Here is a 14,720-nt window from a genome sequence, read left to right as displayed (position 1 = left end):
GGTGACGTTTCGGGCCGAGACCCTTCTTCAGACTGTCGTACATGCTTGTTATAACAAAATAACTCAATCCAGTCTTTATAAAATATCAGTCACAACAACGATCTTTCAGGATAACGACTGTGATTCATTGCAGAACCGGGACTTGCGGGATGAAATTTAATTTATAATTTGTCCCTTCCGCCTTTATTCTCATTCCAATCCCACTGCTTTATCCCAGGTGAAAGGGGGGGTGAATGTACCTCGCTCGTTACCTTTTACCTGCCGGCGGTTCAATCGAATCCGTGCGGCGGGGGAAATCTAGGGATGGGGTCAGATATCTACCTGGGTTGCGTGAAGCGAGAGTATCCCTCATGAAAGGTTAGAAACCAAAGATAGACACAAAATGCTGGAGTAACTCAGCGGGACAGGCAGCATCTCCGGAGAGAAGGTATTATAAACCAAAGGTGTAGCCCTGCAGAATCAGGAACTTCACGGAAGCACATGGTATGAGCATAATGTTGAACGCATGCAATAAAAATAGCTTTGACCTTTGACGAAGGTGAAGTAACCCGTGTTATTTCATGGATGTGTTCGTTGAGACACAAATGTATAACAAGTGTTCCAGGTAAAACATTTCAGTTTAGACTTAAACAAGGCGAACAAAAACAAATGAAATATTATTTCAACAGGATTAAAGAGAAAGGGAAGGGTACAGCGGCAATATTAAGGACGTGGGAGGAGTGTGGAAATATTCATTAAAGCTGTTGTTTTTAAAAAAATATATATGTCCGACCCACGGAGGGTGGTCGGCCCTGTGAAGGCAGCTTGTGGAGGGTGTTTGCCAGGCGTTTGAGTTGCTCTCTCGGTAACAACACTGCCCCTTGCAAAAACATGGCATCTCGCGTCCTTTGAAGAACCATTGCTGACTGGGAAGCGAGCCACGTCCCGTGGGTGGGGTGGGTTGACGTCAGATGGCAGGCAGGGAGACAGCTGGCGGGCCGGAGCTGCCGAACCAACCCTCTGATCGATTCCCGGCTCCGAGCTAACCCCAAACCCTGAGCTCAATAACACGGGATTATGTACGTTCATGTTATTTCAACTAAACGTGGAAGCAAGGATACCGAAACACCACAGACTCGGATGAAAGGTGAGTCTAGAGTTTATTCCTAAACATGTACAAAAGTGTGTGGGGAGGGGGGGGGGGGGGGGGGTGGGGGTGAAACACGTGCGTTTGTACTGGTGATGCAATTTATTGGATTTAAGATGAATACATGCACGAACGCGGCAGGAAGAACAACAATTTTAAAAATCCCCGCATTATGTCATGCAAAGATTTGAAACTTTCTGTGTTTTGGAGATGTAAATTAAACAAGCAAATCGAACTCAGGTTCATTCACTCTTATAACTTCTCTTCTGGTCTCATTGCAAATTTTTTTTTTAAAAAGGTGCCAGGCATTGGCAGAAATATTTTGTTTACTGTCAATTGAAATAGATATTATGAAGAGACTCTGCGGAGACTCCGGGTAGTTTCTGCACTGTGTATAAATAAACCAGGCAGAAAAAACTCTGGAGTTGCCACAAACAGAAAGTCCGATCATAATATTTCCGAGGGTTAACCTCAACAAGAACTGCGCGATAAGCAAACTAGGGGAGCAAATTGCGTTTGTTTTTATCGCCTTTTATTTAAAGAGTTAAAACTAAGTTACTTCCTGCTTTGCGTTATTGGTTACAGACCAAGTCGTCTAACTGAAGATCAAACCTGACCAAGATGAAGTCAGATTTGTCAGAACTGATACCATTCTGCGAGAGAGACAGGATTTTACCCACCAAAAAACCCCCAACACTGCACGCCAGTTAAATCAAATTCCAATTATGGATGCTCGTTGCAAACCTCGATTCAACCAGGGACGCTTGGCATACATCGCCTTGTGGTTGAATTTGTAAAGGGGGGAAGAAATAAAGCTAAAATAAACTAAGAAATGTGAAATAAAATGCAGAATTCAGGCTTAGAACACCTGAGATTGGGGGGGGGGGGGGGGGGGATCAAAGCAGAAAGTAATTATAATCCGAGTCACATCCAACTGAGAATGGGTTATATTTAGACGACTGGAATTTAGCCCAGTTTCGTCCTAGACTCCTTTAAGGGAGGAATGTTGGTCGGTCAAAAAAGAAGGCAGGATCTGCTCATTTCTTAAACTAACCCAAACAATTCCGCAGTGTTAGGAGAAAGCGGGTTACATTCGGTTACAAATTTCTCTATCAATATAGCCCGGCTTGATGTGCCGTTCAGTGAAACACTTTGTGGCCCACGTCACTTCACTCCAATGCATTTATTTTCCACGTTCACGGTCCAACACGCAGAAGATGATTTTTTATTCCCCCCGCCTATTCGGCACGGCTTCAGGAATCAAGTACTCGACGAGTGACTTTGTAAAATCGTCAGTATCACAAAATGCTGGAGTAACTCAGCGGGTCAGGCAGCATCGACCTTTGTAAAATCGTCATTTCGTTTTCAATACAGTTAATAAAATCATAGTTTATCTGCGATTTGCTGAACCACTGAGAATATGTACCTGGCGGTCAAAGCGTTAACGATAATGGTCTATATTCCCCGTAACACAATTCAAAAAATGTCTCGTGAACTACATAATATACAAATAATAGATTGGTTTTATTTTTAATTAATACGTTGTCAGTAAGACTCGTTTATTTCCTTTCGCCTTAATGTTACAATTCATTTGTTTATATGAATCCCAATATTATCTGTGATTTTTTTTTTTTTTTTTAAAGTAGAACAGGATTTATTATTATTCATTTTTTTGTCCTTCCGATTAAAGAGAAATCGCTCACAGTATGTTGCTAAAAAATGCCCTGGTAAATTGTTTTGGCGATACACAAAGGATCCTGAATAATAATACAAATTTAAATTTACAAACGAATGACAAGAGAAGACTTTCATTTTGGGGGGCAAAAAACGTTGTATCTGTACAGTGTTTTTAAATAACAACGCAACTAAATACAATGAACGCATGCATTCTTAAAGTCCAGCAATAAACAGCGATGCAATTTGGTTAGAGTTTGTACAAAATGCACTGCACGGATGCGGCATCAAAAAAAGTCGGGCGCATAAGGAGGATATTGTTGTTTTTTAAGGGATTGCACTAAAACATTTACTGCACAGACAATTACTATCAAACAATGACACGGCCGACGGTTCCAGGAGATGGAGTACTTAAATCTGATTAATAGCGGTAAAGAAACGAAATCGTACACCACTTGGACGGAATTGAGCATATTTCAATCAGATTACGGATATAGTCGCTGAATTTGCAACATGATTATTTTTTTTAGGTTCATGGTGGAGTTTTTTTATTGCATTTTTTTAAACGATTGGATAGGTTACATGGGTTCTCTGTTGTCAAATGTTAGAGACGTGATCCGATAAAGCAAGTCTTCACAGAAAAGTGTTCTCAAAAATGTATGTGTGTGTGTGTGTGTGTGTGTGTGTGTGTGTGTGTGTGTGTGTGTGTGTGTGGTTCACGATAGAATAGAATATAATGAAATCTGGTGTATGTCAGCTTTCAGGTAAGCGTTCAGGTACAGTTTCTGCTTCGACGCCAATTCTGGAATCAATAACCTGTAAAATGGTGGGTTATTTGTACAATATTGGAAACTGGTGGCCCATACTTTACAGGGAGATTGGTTAGATCGATTTGTATTTAGAGTTAAGGGCAGCGTGCGTGCATTGTGTCGCCTTCCTTGTCTGGCGATACCAAAACAGTTCTAATCCAATTGTTGCTCTTTCTTCCATTTCTCCTTGGAGCACAAGGATCTGTGCCGCCAATTCGTGTATGCAACCGTCTGAAGAAAATGAATTGCAGACGGTAAAATTAGTTTGGATTACTGCTGCCCCACCGTTCTTATTATTCAAACTCTCTTCCTTAAATGGGAAACTCGGGGCGAACGAATTGACTGCTCGATTTTTCAACCCACAATCCCAATTGTAGGAAGGCAACGATTATGATTTTGTTTTCAGTTTTTGTGGCCTTGAACGTTTATATTCGAGAAATAATTTATTTTTGGAGTGGAGGGGGGAGATAAAAGGCACAAATGCACATGTAGGAAATCGCAATGAAACAAACGGTTGGACGCTGAATGTGATCTCTTTCCCGATAACGAGGAGCTCCGTTTAAAACTCATGTTTACTCCTCAGAGATTTGCTTCAACCGAAAATAGCTCGCTTGTCGATTTAATAGAAATATTACCGTCTTGAACTGCCTGCGTCTTACTCAGGAAATGTTAAGAAACAATGAACTGCAGGTGCTGGAGTACATTAATATTTATTGATCTAAAATAACTGCAGAACGACGTGCACGAGGATTTCCTGAATAAATATTAAAATCCTACCTTCGATTTGTAGTTTAGTTGACTTACCATCCCTATTGCGAAAAGGGGCTGATTGGGATCAAGATTTGATACCATCGATTATTTCGTGGTAAGACACAGTTATGTTATGATCCATCGGATGACCAGTTTTCCTTTGCTTTTATTGTGCTACCAGATATCCAAATTCCGGTCGAAACGAAAACATCAGAGGAAGAATAGGGCCTTTTGCGCAGATTCAGGTAAGGAAAATTATATTTCTGTGACGTTTAGACGCTGTAGCGAAGATTCTTTATCTTGTTGCCGTAGAGCAGATATTATCCGACAAATCCTTGGAAATACTATTCGGGAATTAAGCGAGACGATTAGATATTTTAATAACCAAAGTCCAGGGAAAAAAAAGAGGATTTTTTTGCAGTTTGTACTTTCCAAATCACAGCAGCGGTTCAGGTTAATTTTTATTTTTTAAATCGGTATAACTTGTTGATCTTATTTGGTTCAAGTTTCCGGTATATTACTTCGCCTTTTGCGTGCAGTGTTTCTTTAGACTATTTAAAATCGTGCCCATAATCAGGCAGGCAGGTCGTCCCAATTTAATTTTGCACTGAAAAGTTCACACATAAAATTCCGGAACCCAATCATTAGTTCTTGCTTTGCCCTCGCCATTTGGTAAGTAATTCTTGAAGGTGCACATGGGTTTAATTTTGCTCTCTGAGTCACTCCAGCATTCTGTGTCTATCCTCGGTGTAAACCAGGCTCTTTCCTGCACATGATTTTTTTTTTAAGTAGATAGTTTTCGATATGAAATTAAGATTTTGGGATCTCTATCAGACGCGAGCCGGTGATTCATTGCCATCCTCAATAGAATAAAAAACGAAAACTATATCTGTCGAGACACTGTTTCATAATCTCTGCCGATCCTAATATAAAGACCAAATCAGAAATCAAATCGCTTGTATAAATCGAATTGTAATTTATCCATGACAATTCCTGTATCAATCCTGAGATAGTATAAAACTGCACAAATATCATTATTATTATTATTATTATTATTATTATTATTATTATTATTATTATCATCATCGCTATTATTATTATCATTATTATTATTATTATTATTATTATTATTGTGATTATGATTATGATTATTACTATTATTATTGTTATTATCTTAAAAAATTATATGACTTCATTTTGATTGGAATAACACAACCCATTCATGCTTCCTCTGTTAAGGTAACATACAGAATGGCAGGGGTAAAATTGGGGGTGTAGGCAATCATAAAACCCAGCCTGGAAATTGAAATGGAGGAAAGATGAATACAGTAATTATATATATATTTTTTTTAAGAGAAAATGCACACTTTATGTTTTCAATTATTGCAGCTATAACAAGTAATGAAGTTTACTTCATATGTGTGGCCTCTGATGGCTTGCATGGTTTAAGGTTTTCGAACAATAAATTGCATTCTTGGGTTCAGTAATAACCACCTTCACCATGCACTTGTCATAATGGTCACAGCTGTAAAAGCCATTGAGGATCAAAGAAACCAAACCAAACCAAATATCTAGAGGAATCTAGCTTCCAACTCATAAACAAGGAATTTCAATAAAATTTCAATAACCAAAATTAAATTGCTCGCCAGTCAGTTTACATCTCAATTAAAATGTCCGTCATGTTCAATTGACTGAAATCATCTAGCCAGTTTTAAGCTAGAATGACTTAAACATTAGAATAAATACCTAGAATTGAAAATTGCCTTAGCAGCTGCAAAATATATTCATAATATTAGCAGATGCACATGTATTTTTCCTGCATGGGCCATAAATTACAGACATCTTTCCTGTGCAATGTTCTGCTTCTTTTCATTAAATTGCACTTTATTTCAAAGGCCAGAGTATTTCACACATCATAACACAACTTTAATTTGGAACAGAAAAGAAATGGGTGCTATAAATCACAATGGTGTTTGTATAAATTCATATTTTGGTTTGTTTTCATTGGCATTCGCCATTTTCAGTGAGAATTAAATAAGCAAAAAGATAGTGCGCAGAAGAAAACGTTGCCCAATACAATGGACTGCGCCTGTGAGCTTTGTGTTCCCTTGATGTCTTTACTTACTGTTAAAGATGTTTATGCATTGCAACCTTTTAGCTGCAACTGCCAACAGCTCACTTCCAATTCACGCACTGCATAAGTTTTGTCAAATTGGCCTCTCGCTCGTGTCTTTTGATGAGATTGGGGAAACTGTATGGTGTTCTAATCAAGCCGGTCTCCCCCGAGATAGAGCGAAGTCATCATTTCTTCTTTCAAAAATGTCAACATCCATTTTGTTTCTCAACTTGTCAACTTGTTTTAATAACTTTACTTAAGATGGAAGGGAGAAAGGGATGGGAGGAGTTCTTGGGCTTAGCCGCGCAAGATAGCTGACTGATCACTGGGAGATACTGTTCACTCATTAGCTCAAGAGTGCTTTAGTTATGACATCATTTTACATCCATACATTAATTTATCTCCTTCATGCTGCCAGTTGCACGGTCTCTTCCAATGAAATTGACACATGTAATCCCTCTTCTTTATTTGCAGCCAAAATGAGATATCAGTACGCTTATTGATATCTTTCAGTCACCCATGCTAACAAGACTTAATTCTTTTGAAACTGATGGTTTAAGCAGCCTGGAAGCTGACAAGTGAAATCGAACACCATCATTGTGAACTAAGCCTGATATTTAACTCTGATAATGAATGAAAACTCTGGAGGGACATTTTGCTTCAAAAAAAATCGGGGATCAAAAGCTTACAGTGACACTTTTAAGGGACCTCAGCACAAAATTACCCACGTATAATAATGAAAAGCGTGAAGTATGGAGAATGGGATGAATTATATACAGTTAAATTGCCACTTTTTTTACATGACCTTGGGTGAGCATGGGTGAAAAACAAGAATATAAAAGCATCCTTAGTTAGTGGTTAGAAGACGACCAAATCTCATAATGCCCGAAGGTATACAATTACCAACAAGCTATCTCAAACCATTTGAAGCTCCTAAGGAATACAATGTAAATTCAGTCTGAGACACCAACACAAATGCATACATTTCATTGCATTTACCATGAGTATTAAAGTTATGCTTCTTCACCTTTTTTTATTACAGTGTAACGTGAGAGCATTTTTTGTATGATTTTCTACCTTTGATTTGCTCGTGTTTTTGTCATATAAATACTATAGAACTCCAGGAATTGGAACAAGTGATCTATTTGAGATTATGCAGAGTTCAGGAAAGACTGTCATAAATTTGAGATGCTGCATTTTCAATGCCCCTTTCCTACTGCACATGCTAAGAGTACGGAACCCCAGAGCAAGGGAATGACTAAGTGACTAAGGAGATCTATTGGCCACGTAATACCAAATATAGATGAGGCGGTTTAATTAATGTTATGATTGGCACGGTCTCGAGGTGCACTGAGTTGGAAAACCACCAGATATAACAAGCTATAGTAGTTTCATGGCAACCTGATAAAGTAAGGATAATGCTATCGCAGCTCAATACAAGATGCAAACCAGATAAAGCCCAGAAGCTTGAACCTGAAGTGTGTAATTAGCATGCAGCACTTTTGCTCTTGAGATCTGCTCCAGCCTGGACAACAGTTTTATTTCTATCCGAAACGCTCTGTACATTTTAAGACTCATAATAAAATGAGTTAGGGCATGATTCAATCCAGCTCCTAGCGAATATAAGTTCGCAACACTTGACCACCCACAATTTGGCTGAAATTCCCGTTAAATTAAAAAATTTCAATCACAGAGCTGATTACGCAGAATGTAAAAATGTTATACAGGTTCAGCAGAGGACAGCTCTCTTAAAATTGGATTTCAGGCAACACCAAAGTAATAATTGCTCTTGGTCTTTCATGTTCAAAACTTGTGCAGGCTTTTTCGATGCATTTACTTAATCTGAGTGTACTTTGCCCCCCAAGCAAGTGCGTGTGTATATGGATATATTTGTATGTGTGTGTGTGTGTGTGTGTGTGTGTGTGTATCTAAATATATATGTATGTGTATACGTAGGATAGTTACATGAGGTATTCAGACTACCAAATTAAATATATATGTATGTATGTTGGCTGGTGTGGGCAAGTCGGGCTGAAGGGCCTGTTTCCAAACTGTATCACTCTTTGACTCTGTGACTCGGTACACATGACAATGAACTAAATTAAACTAAATTAGAATTATAAGGAGTAAGGATGGTTACATGAGGTATGCAGACTAGCAAATTAAAATATATATATACACGCACACACACACACACACACACACACACACACACACACACACACATATATATATATATGTGTGTGTGTATATATATTTTAATTTGCTAGTCTGCACACACACACACACACACACACACACATATATAATATATATATATATGTGTGTGTGTATTTTTTTTTAAATTTGCTAGTTTGCATACCTCATGTAACCATCCTTACTCCTTACAATTTTAATTTAGTTTAATTTAGTTCATTATCACGTGTACCGAGTCACAGAGTCAAAGAGTGATACAGTTTGGAAACAGGCCCTTCAGCCCGACTTTCCCACACCGGCCAACATGTCCCAGCTACACTGGTCCCACCTGCCTACGTTTGGTCCATATCCCTCCAAACCTGTCCTATCCATGTACCTGTCTAACTGTTTCTTAAATGTTGGGATAGTCCCAGCCTCAACTACCTCTTCTGGCAGCTTGTTCCATACACCCACTACCATTTGTGTGAAAAAGTTACCCCTCAGATTCCTATTAAATCTTTTCCCCTTCACCTTGAACCTATGTCCTCTGGTCCTTGATTCACCTACTCTGGGCAAGAGAATCTGTACATCTACCCGATCTATTCGACTCATGATTTTATACACCTCTATAAGATCATCCCTCATCCTCCTGCGCTCCAGTGAATAGTGTCCCAGCTTACTCAACCTCTCCCTATAGCTCACACCCTCTAGTTCTGGCAACATCGTAAATCTTCTCTGTACCCTTTCCAGCTTAACAACATATTTCCTATAACATTGCCCAGAACTGGGCACAATTATGGGCACCATTTATAGGAAAGATGTTGTCACCAAGATGAGGTACAGTGAAAAGCTTTTTTTGTTTGTGTGCTCTCCAGTCAATTGAAAAACTATGAATGATTACAATCAAGCAGTCCACGGTGTACAGGATAAAGGGAATAATGTTTAGTGCAAGAAATAGTCCAGTAAAATCCGATTAATTATGTAGGAAGGAACTGCAGATGCTGACTTATACCAAAGGTAGACACAAAATGCTGGAGTAACTCAGCAGGACAGACAGCATCTCTGGAGAGAAGAAATGGAAACGGCAACTGACCCATCCCACCAACAATTAGAGAGCAGTCCTGAACTACCATCTACCTCAATGGAGACCCTGGGACTATCTTTGATCGGACTTTACTGGCTTTAACTTGTACTAAACATTATTCACATTATTCCCTTGATCATGTGTCTGTACACTGTGGATGGGCCGATTGTAATCATGTGTTGCCTTTCCATTGACTGGTTATCATGCAAGAGAAACTGTTCACTGTACATCAGTACATATGACAATAAACTAAACTCATTCATAATGCAATTGTTACTTGATCCCATTTAGAAAGAATATAAATATTTCTAATGGCCTATATGAATATACTATAATGAATAAAACGTAACTTCATTAATACAATTGAAGCTTTACATGGAAATTTCTATCATCTCTATCATAACAAATAATACAAAAATATATAAATAATTTTGCATTCAAAATGTAAAAATCTTTTGCAATATTACAACTAGCATTCTTGCTATTTTTTAAATAATATATTGGATTACAATGAAAGTGCTTCAATATTATCTTCAGGTTTGTTTTATTGAATAGTAAATTCTGAAATATAATTATTTCTAGATTGTGAAGATAATTTCACCTTGGAGGGGATGCTAACCTTACTCCTGTTTTATATGGGTAACATTTAGGCAACCTTGGTATTTATTGCACATCTTCATGAGCTAAAACATGGCTTGTTTTTTGCGCAATGCATAATAATTCAGCTGGGCGTACTCCAACATTTCTGTCCAATGTATCACTTGACAATGTTTAATAATCCTAACAATAAAGCTAATCACCTACTCAGTTCATGCATCCTCATTGTCAACTTGACTTGCTGGTAAGTTCCAGCCTTATTCTCAATTCCAAGGTATCTCGACCCGAAACGTCGCCCATTCCTTCTCTCCTGAGATGCTGCCTGACCTGCTGAGTTACTCCAGCATTTTGTGAATAAATACCTTTGAATTGTACCAGCATCTGCAGTTATTTTCTTACACTATATGTGTGTGTGTGTGTGTGTGTGTGTGTGTGTGTGTGTGTGTGTGTGTATGTGTGTGTGTGTGTGTGTGTGTGTGTGTGTGTGTGTGTGTGTGTGTGTGTGTGTGTGTGTGAGTGTGTGAGTGTGTGAGTGTGTCTATCTCTGTCTCTCTCTGTCTCTCTCTCTCTCTGTCTCTCTCTCTGTCTCTCTCTCTCTCTCTCTCTCTCTCTCTCTCTTTCTCTCTCTCTCTCTCTCTATATATATATATATATATACATATAAATACATACATAAGTGTGCGTGTGTGCATACACATGCACATACACATATTGTAGGCATATATACAAGCATGTTTTAGCTCATGAAGATGTGCAATAATAATATATATGCATGGGTACACTATATATGGCATATGTATACATACATATATATACATAGGTATACTGGAACTAGACATACTAATAGTTGGCCGTGCTAGTTGGCAAACCGTTAAAAAAGTTCCTACTTCCATTTGATTGAAATTCCATCTTCCCCAGCTATACCTTGAGTTATTCACTTGCCTTCACTACTTTGCGCTTCCCATGACCGCTAATGTCATTTGATCTCTCCAGCTATCACAGTTTTCCCCTCTCCCTTTCACTGCAACTTAAAACTTGGTTTACTTTTAACTCTCCCTGCTCTCATGAAAGGTCATCAATCAGAAACTTTAGTTTTGTTTCTAACACCGCAAGTGCTGCATGGTCCATTGAGCATTTTCTGCTCTTATATCGGCTTTCCAGTTATCTGTAGTATTTTGCTTTCAGAAAAACTATTAATGTTATAGAGTCAAACATCGCGGAAAATGGGCTCTGCCGCCCCTATAACCATGCTGAACATCAAGAACCCATTCCATACAATCCCATTTACCAGCACTGGGTGTTGAACTGGATGTATCTAAGTGCTTACGTATAGGGATACCTGTACTGAAGTGTACACAAAAATAAATTTCACTGTAAATGTGACAAATAAAGTCCCATTGAACCATTGATCCCTTGCCTTCATAGGCTCTTATAATTTGCAAATTCGAGTGCATGGCCAAATGCATTAAATAAGGGTTTGAAAATTCCTGCTCTCAAGCAGTATATTCCAATTTGCAAACTCCCTTTCGGCAAAAAAATAATTTCCTCAGTTCTCCTTTACCATCATATTCCTCAACTGCAAGGTCTGAACCTGGATTTAGACATCATTGCCATGGTCACTAACATTGAAATGCCATTAAAATCAAACCATCTAAAATGCTTCTCTGTTTAATGGACTTGGACCCCAAGAGATTTTTTTTAGGCATATGAATAAGCAGAGAATGGGGGGATATGGATTATAGGGAGGAAGAGAAGACTTGGTCTTGCTCATGTTGGGCACAGATATTGGTGGTGGAAGGGCCTGTTCCTGTGTGGTACTGTTCTATGTTCTATGTTGTGTGTTTAAAAACAAGGGTGGCACAGTGGCCCAGCGGCAGAGTTGCTGCCTCACGGCGCCAGAGACCCGGGTTCAATGCTGACTACGGGTGCTGTCTGTACTGAGTTTGTACGTTCTCCCTGTGACTGCTTGGGCTTTCCCCGGGTGTTCCGGTTTCCTCCCACACTCCAAAGACGTACAGGTTTGTACGTTCTCCCTGTGACTGCTTGTGCTTTCCCCGGGTGTTCCGGTTTCCTCCCACACTCCAAAGACGTACAGGTTTGTGGGTTTGTGGGTTCACTGCCTTCGGTAAAGATTGTAAATTGTCCTTGGTGTGTAGAACAGTTTAGTGTACAGTTTACCTTCGATTTGTACCAGCATCTGCAGTTATTTTCTTACAGTTTAGTGGACAGGAATCGCTGATCAGCGCAGACTCAGTGGGCCAAAGGGGCTGTTTCCACACAGTATTTCTAAACTAAACTAAACTAAACAATGATAAACTGACTCATAAAACATAGAACAGTACAGCAGAGGAACAGGTCCGACAATCCACAATGTCGGTGCCAAACAAGAAGTCAGGATAAACTCATATACTGCTGTACACGATCTACATCCATTCATTCCCTATATATTCATGTGCCTATCCAAAAGCTTCTTAAAAACCACTATCACATCTGCCTGCACCACCAGCACTGACATTGCGATCCAGGCTCCCACCACCCTCTGCCAAAAAAAAAACTTGCCCCAGACATCTACCTTTAAACATTGTGCCTCTCATCTTAAAGATAATCCCTCGGGTCTTTGACATTCACACCCTGGGATAAAGGTTTTGTCTGTCGACGGCACTTTACGAAACATTAAGAACTCTTAAAATAAGTTTTAAAAATTGGAATAAATTCCACAGATGTAAATTAACGCAAAGACGTATAAGTGACCTGTAGCTCATTCCTCTCCATCGTTACGAGTGATAACATCGTTGCACCAGGTTGAGCACGGTATGCAATGGCTGAGCGGACTCTCCAATGTAGATGCGCGGAAGAATGCCGCAATTCCCCTCGCCAGTGCCGCAGCACTCCAGCATTTGTGTCCAGTCAGGAAATTGTGTGGGATGGCATTTGCATGCACAGTGGTGCAGCAGTAACGCAGGTAGTTGAGCACGTATGAGACCGTAGGTTACAGGGAAATAAGCGGGGGATGGGACTGAAATGGCTAGCATCAACATGACAGCACAAACGGTCTCCTTCTATTTTGTGAGGTGGCGCAGAGTCAGAGACCTGGGTTTGATGCTGACTACAGGTGCTGCCTGTACGGAGCTTGTATGGTCTCCCCGTGAAAGGAGTGATATGGAATAGGTGAAGTCAGATAAGAGTTTGTCCTGGCATCGTGTTTGGCACAGACATTGAGGGCCGCAGGGTGTTTTCCTGTGCTGTTGTGTCCTCTGGTGTGTGAGAAATGATAGAAATAAATAGAAATTCAGAACATGGCGACCATTATGTATTGTACTGGTCTATGTTTAAAGATAAAGATGAACTAACCCACAGAACATAGAACAGTAGTTTGGTTGAGTTGAGTTGAGTTGGGTTTATTGTCACGTGTACTGAGGTACAGTGAAAAGCTTTTTATTGCGTGCTAACCAATCAGCGGAAAGATTACACATGATTACAATCGAGCTGTCCCCAGTGTACAGTTACAGGATAACGGGAATAATGTATAGTGCAGGATAAAGTCCAGTAAAATCCGATTAAATATTGTCCGAGGGTCTCCGATGAGGTAGATGGGAGCTCAGGACCACTCTCTAGTTGTCGATAGAATGGTTCAGTTGACTGATAACAGCTGGGAAGAAATTGTCCCTGAATCTGGAGGTGTCAGTTTGCACCACTTCTGTACCTCTTGCCTGATGGGAGAGGAGAGAAGAGGGGGTGAGACTCGTCCCTACAACAGGAGCAGGCCCTTCAGTCCACAACGTAGGTGAATGGTGGCAGCTTCATGCAGAGCTGCAACATTTCCCCTCAAATTGTACTTTAGGCATAGAAAGAATATATACCAAGCAACAGTGGCAGAAGATAACATGGTCATATTTATAACAGTGAGAGTTTATGGTTTGAAGTATGGTTTGTGTCACGAGAATTAGCCTTACTAGCGATAAGATGTCGCAGAGATTAAAAGAAAAATTATAAATTACCCCAGATTTCTTCTCTTGCATACATCTGCACACAATGTCGAAATCACTGCCAAATACCTGGAGGCAATTGAGCTGCAGCCTACCTTCTCAAAGTAGAACATTGGGAGGGATTCAGAAACCAGGTTTCTCAAATAGACAATAGTTATCTACAGGCCCCCAAACAGTAGCCTCGACATAGGTTGCAAGTTGAATCAAGAACTAAAATTGGCATGTCGAAAATGTAATGCTACGGTGGTTATGGGAGGTTTCAACATGCAGGTAGACTGGGAAAATCAGGTTGGTAATGGACCCCAGGAAAGAGAGTTTGTGGAGTGCCTCCGAGATGGATTCTTAGAACAGCTTGTACTGGAGCCTACCAGGGAGAAAGCTATTCTGGATTTAGTGTTGAGTA

At 39.7% G+C, this 14,720-nt stretch overlaps 1 protein-coding gene across 1 annotated transcript in view; it reads left to right on the top strand.

Annotated features, from left to right (window-relative positions):
- The first annotated feature begins 584 nt into the window (after window positions 1–584).
- The window catches only part of LOC144599821 (pituitary homeobox 1-like), a 53,133-nt gene continuing 38,997 nt past the window's right edge, over window positions 585–14,720 (top strand). Inside the window, exons 1-2 of the mRNA XM_078411071.1 lie at window positions 585–604; window positions 4,541–4,604. Of these exons, the coding sequence (XP_078267197.1) occupies window positions 585–604; window positions 4,541–4,604 (84 nt within the window). The remainder of the gene's footprint in view (window positions 605–4,540; window positions 4,605–14,720) is intronic.

The sequence above is a fragment of the Rhinoraja longicauda genome, chromosome 14 (genome assembly GCF_053455715.1).
Source record: "Rhinoraja longicauda isolate Sanriku21f chromosome 14, sRhiLon1.1, whole genome shotgun sequence".
NCBI lineage: Eukaryota > Metazoa > Chordata > Chondrichthyes > Rajiformes > Arhynchobatidae > Rhinoraja > Rhinoraja longicauda.
This window is presented reverse-complemented; position numbering and strand designations above follow the sequence as displayed.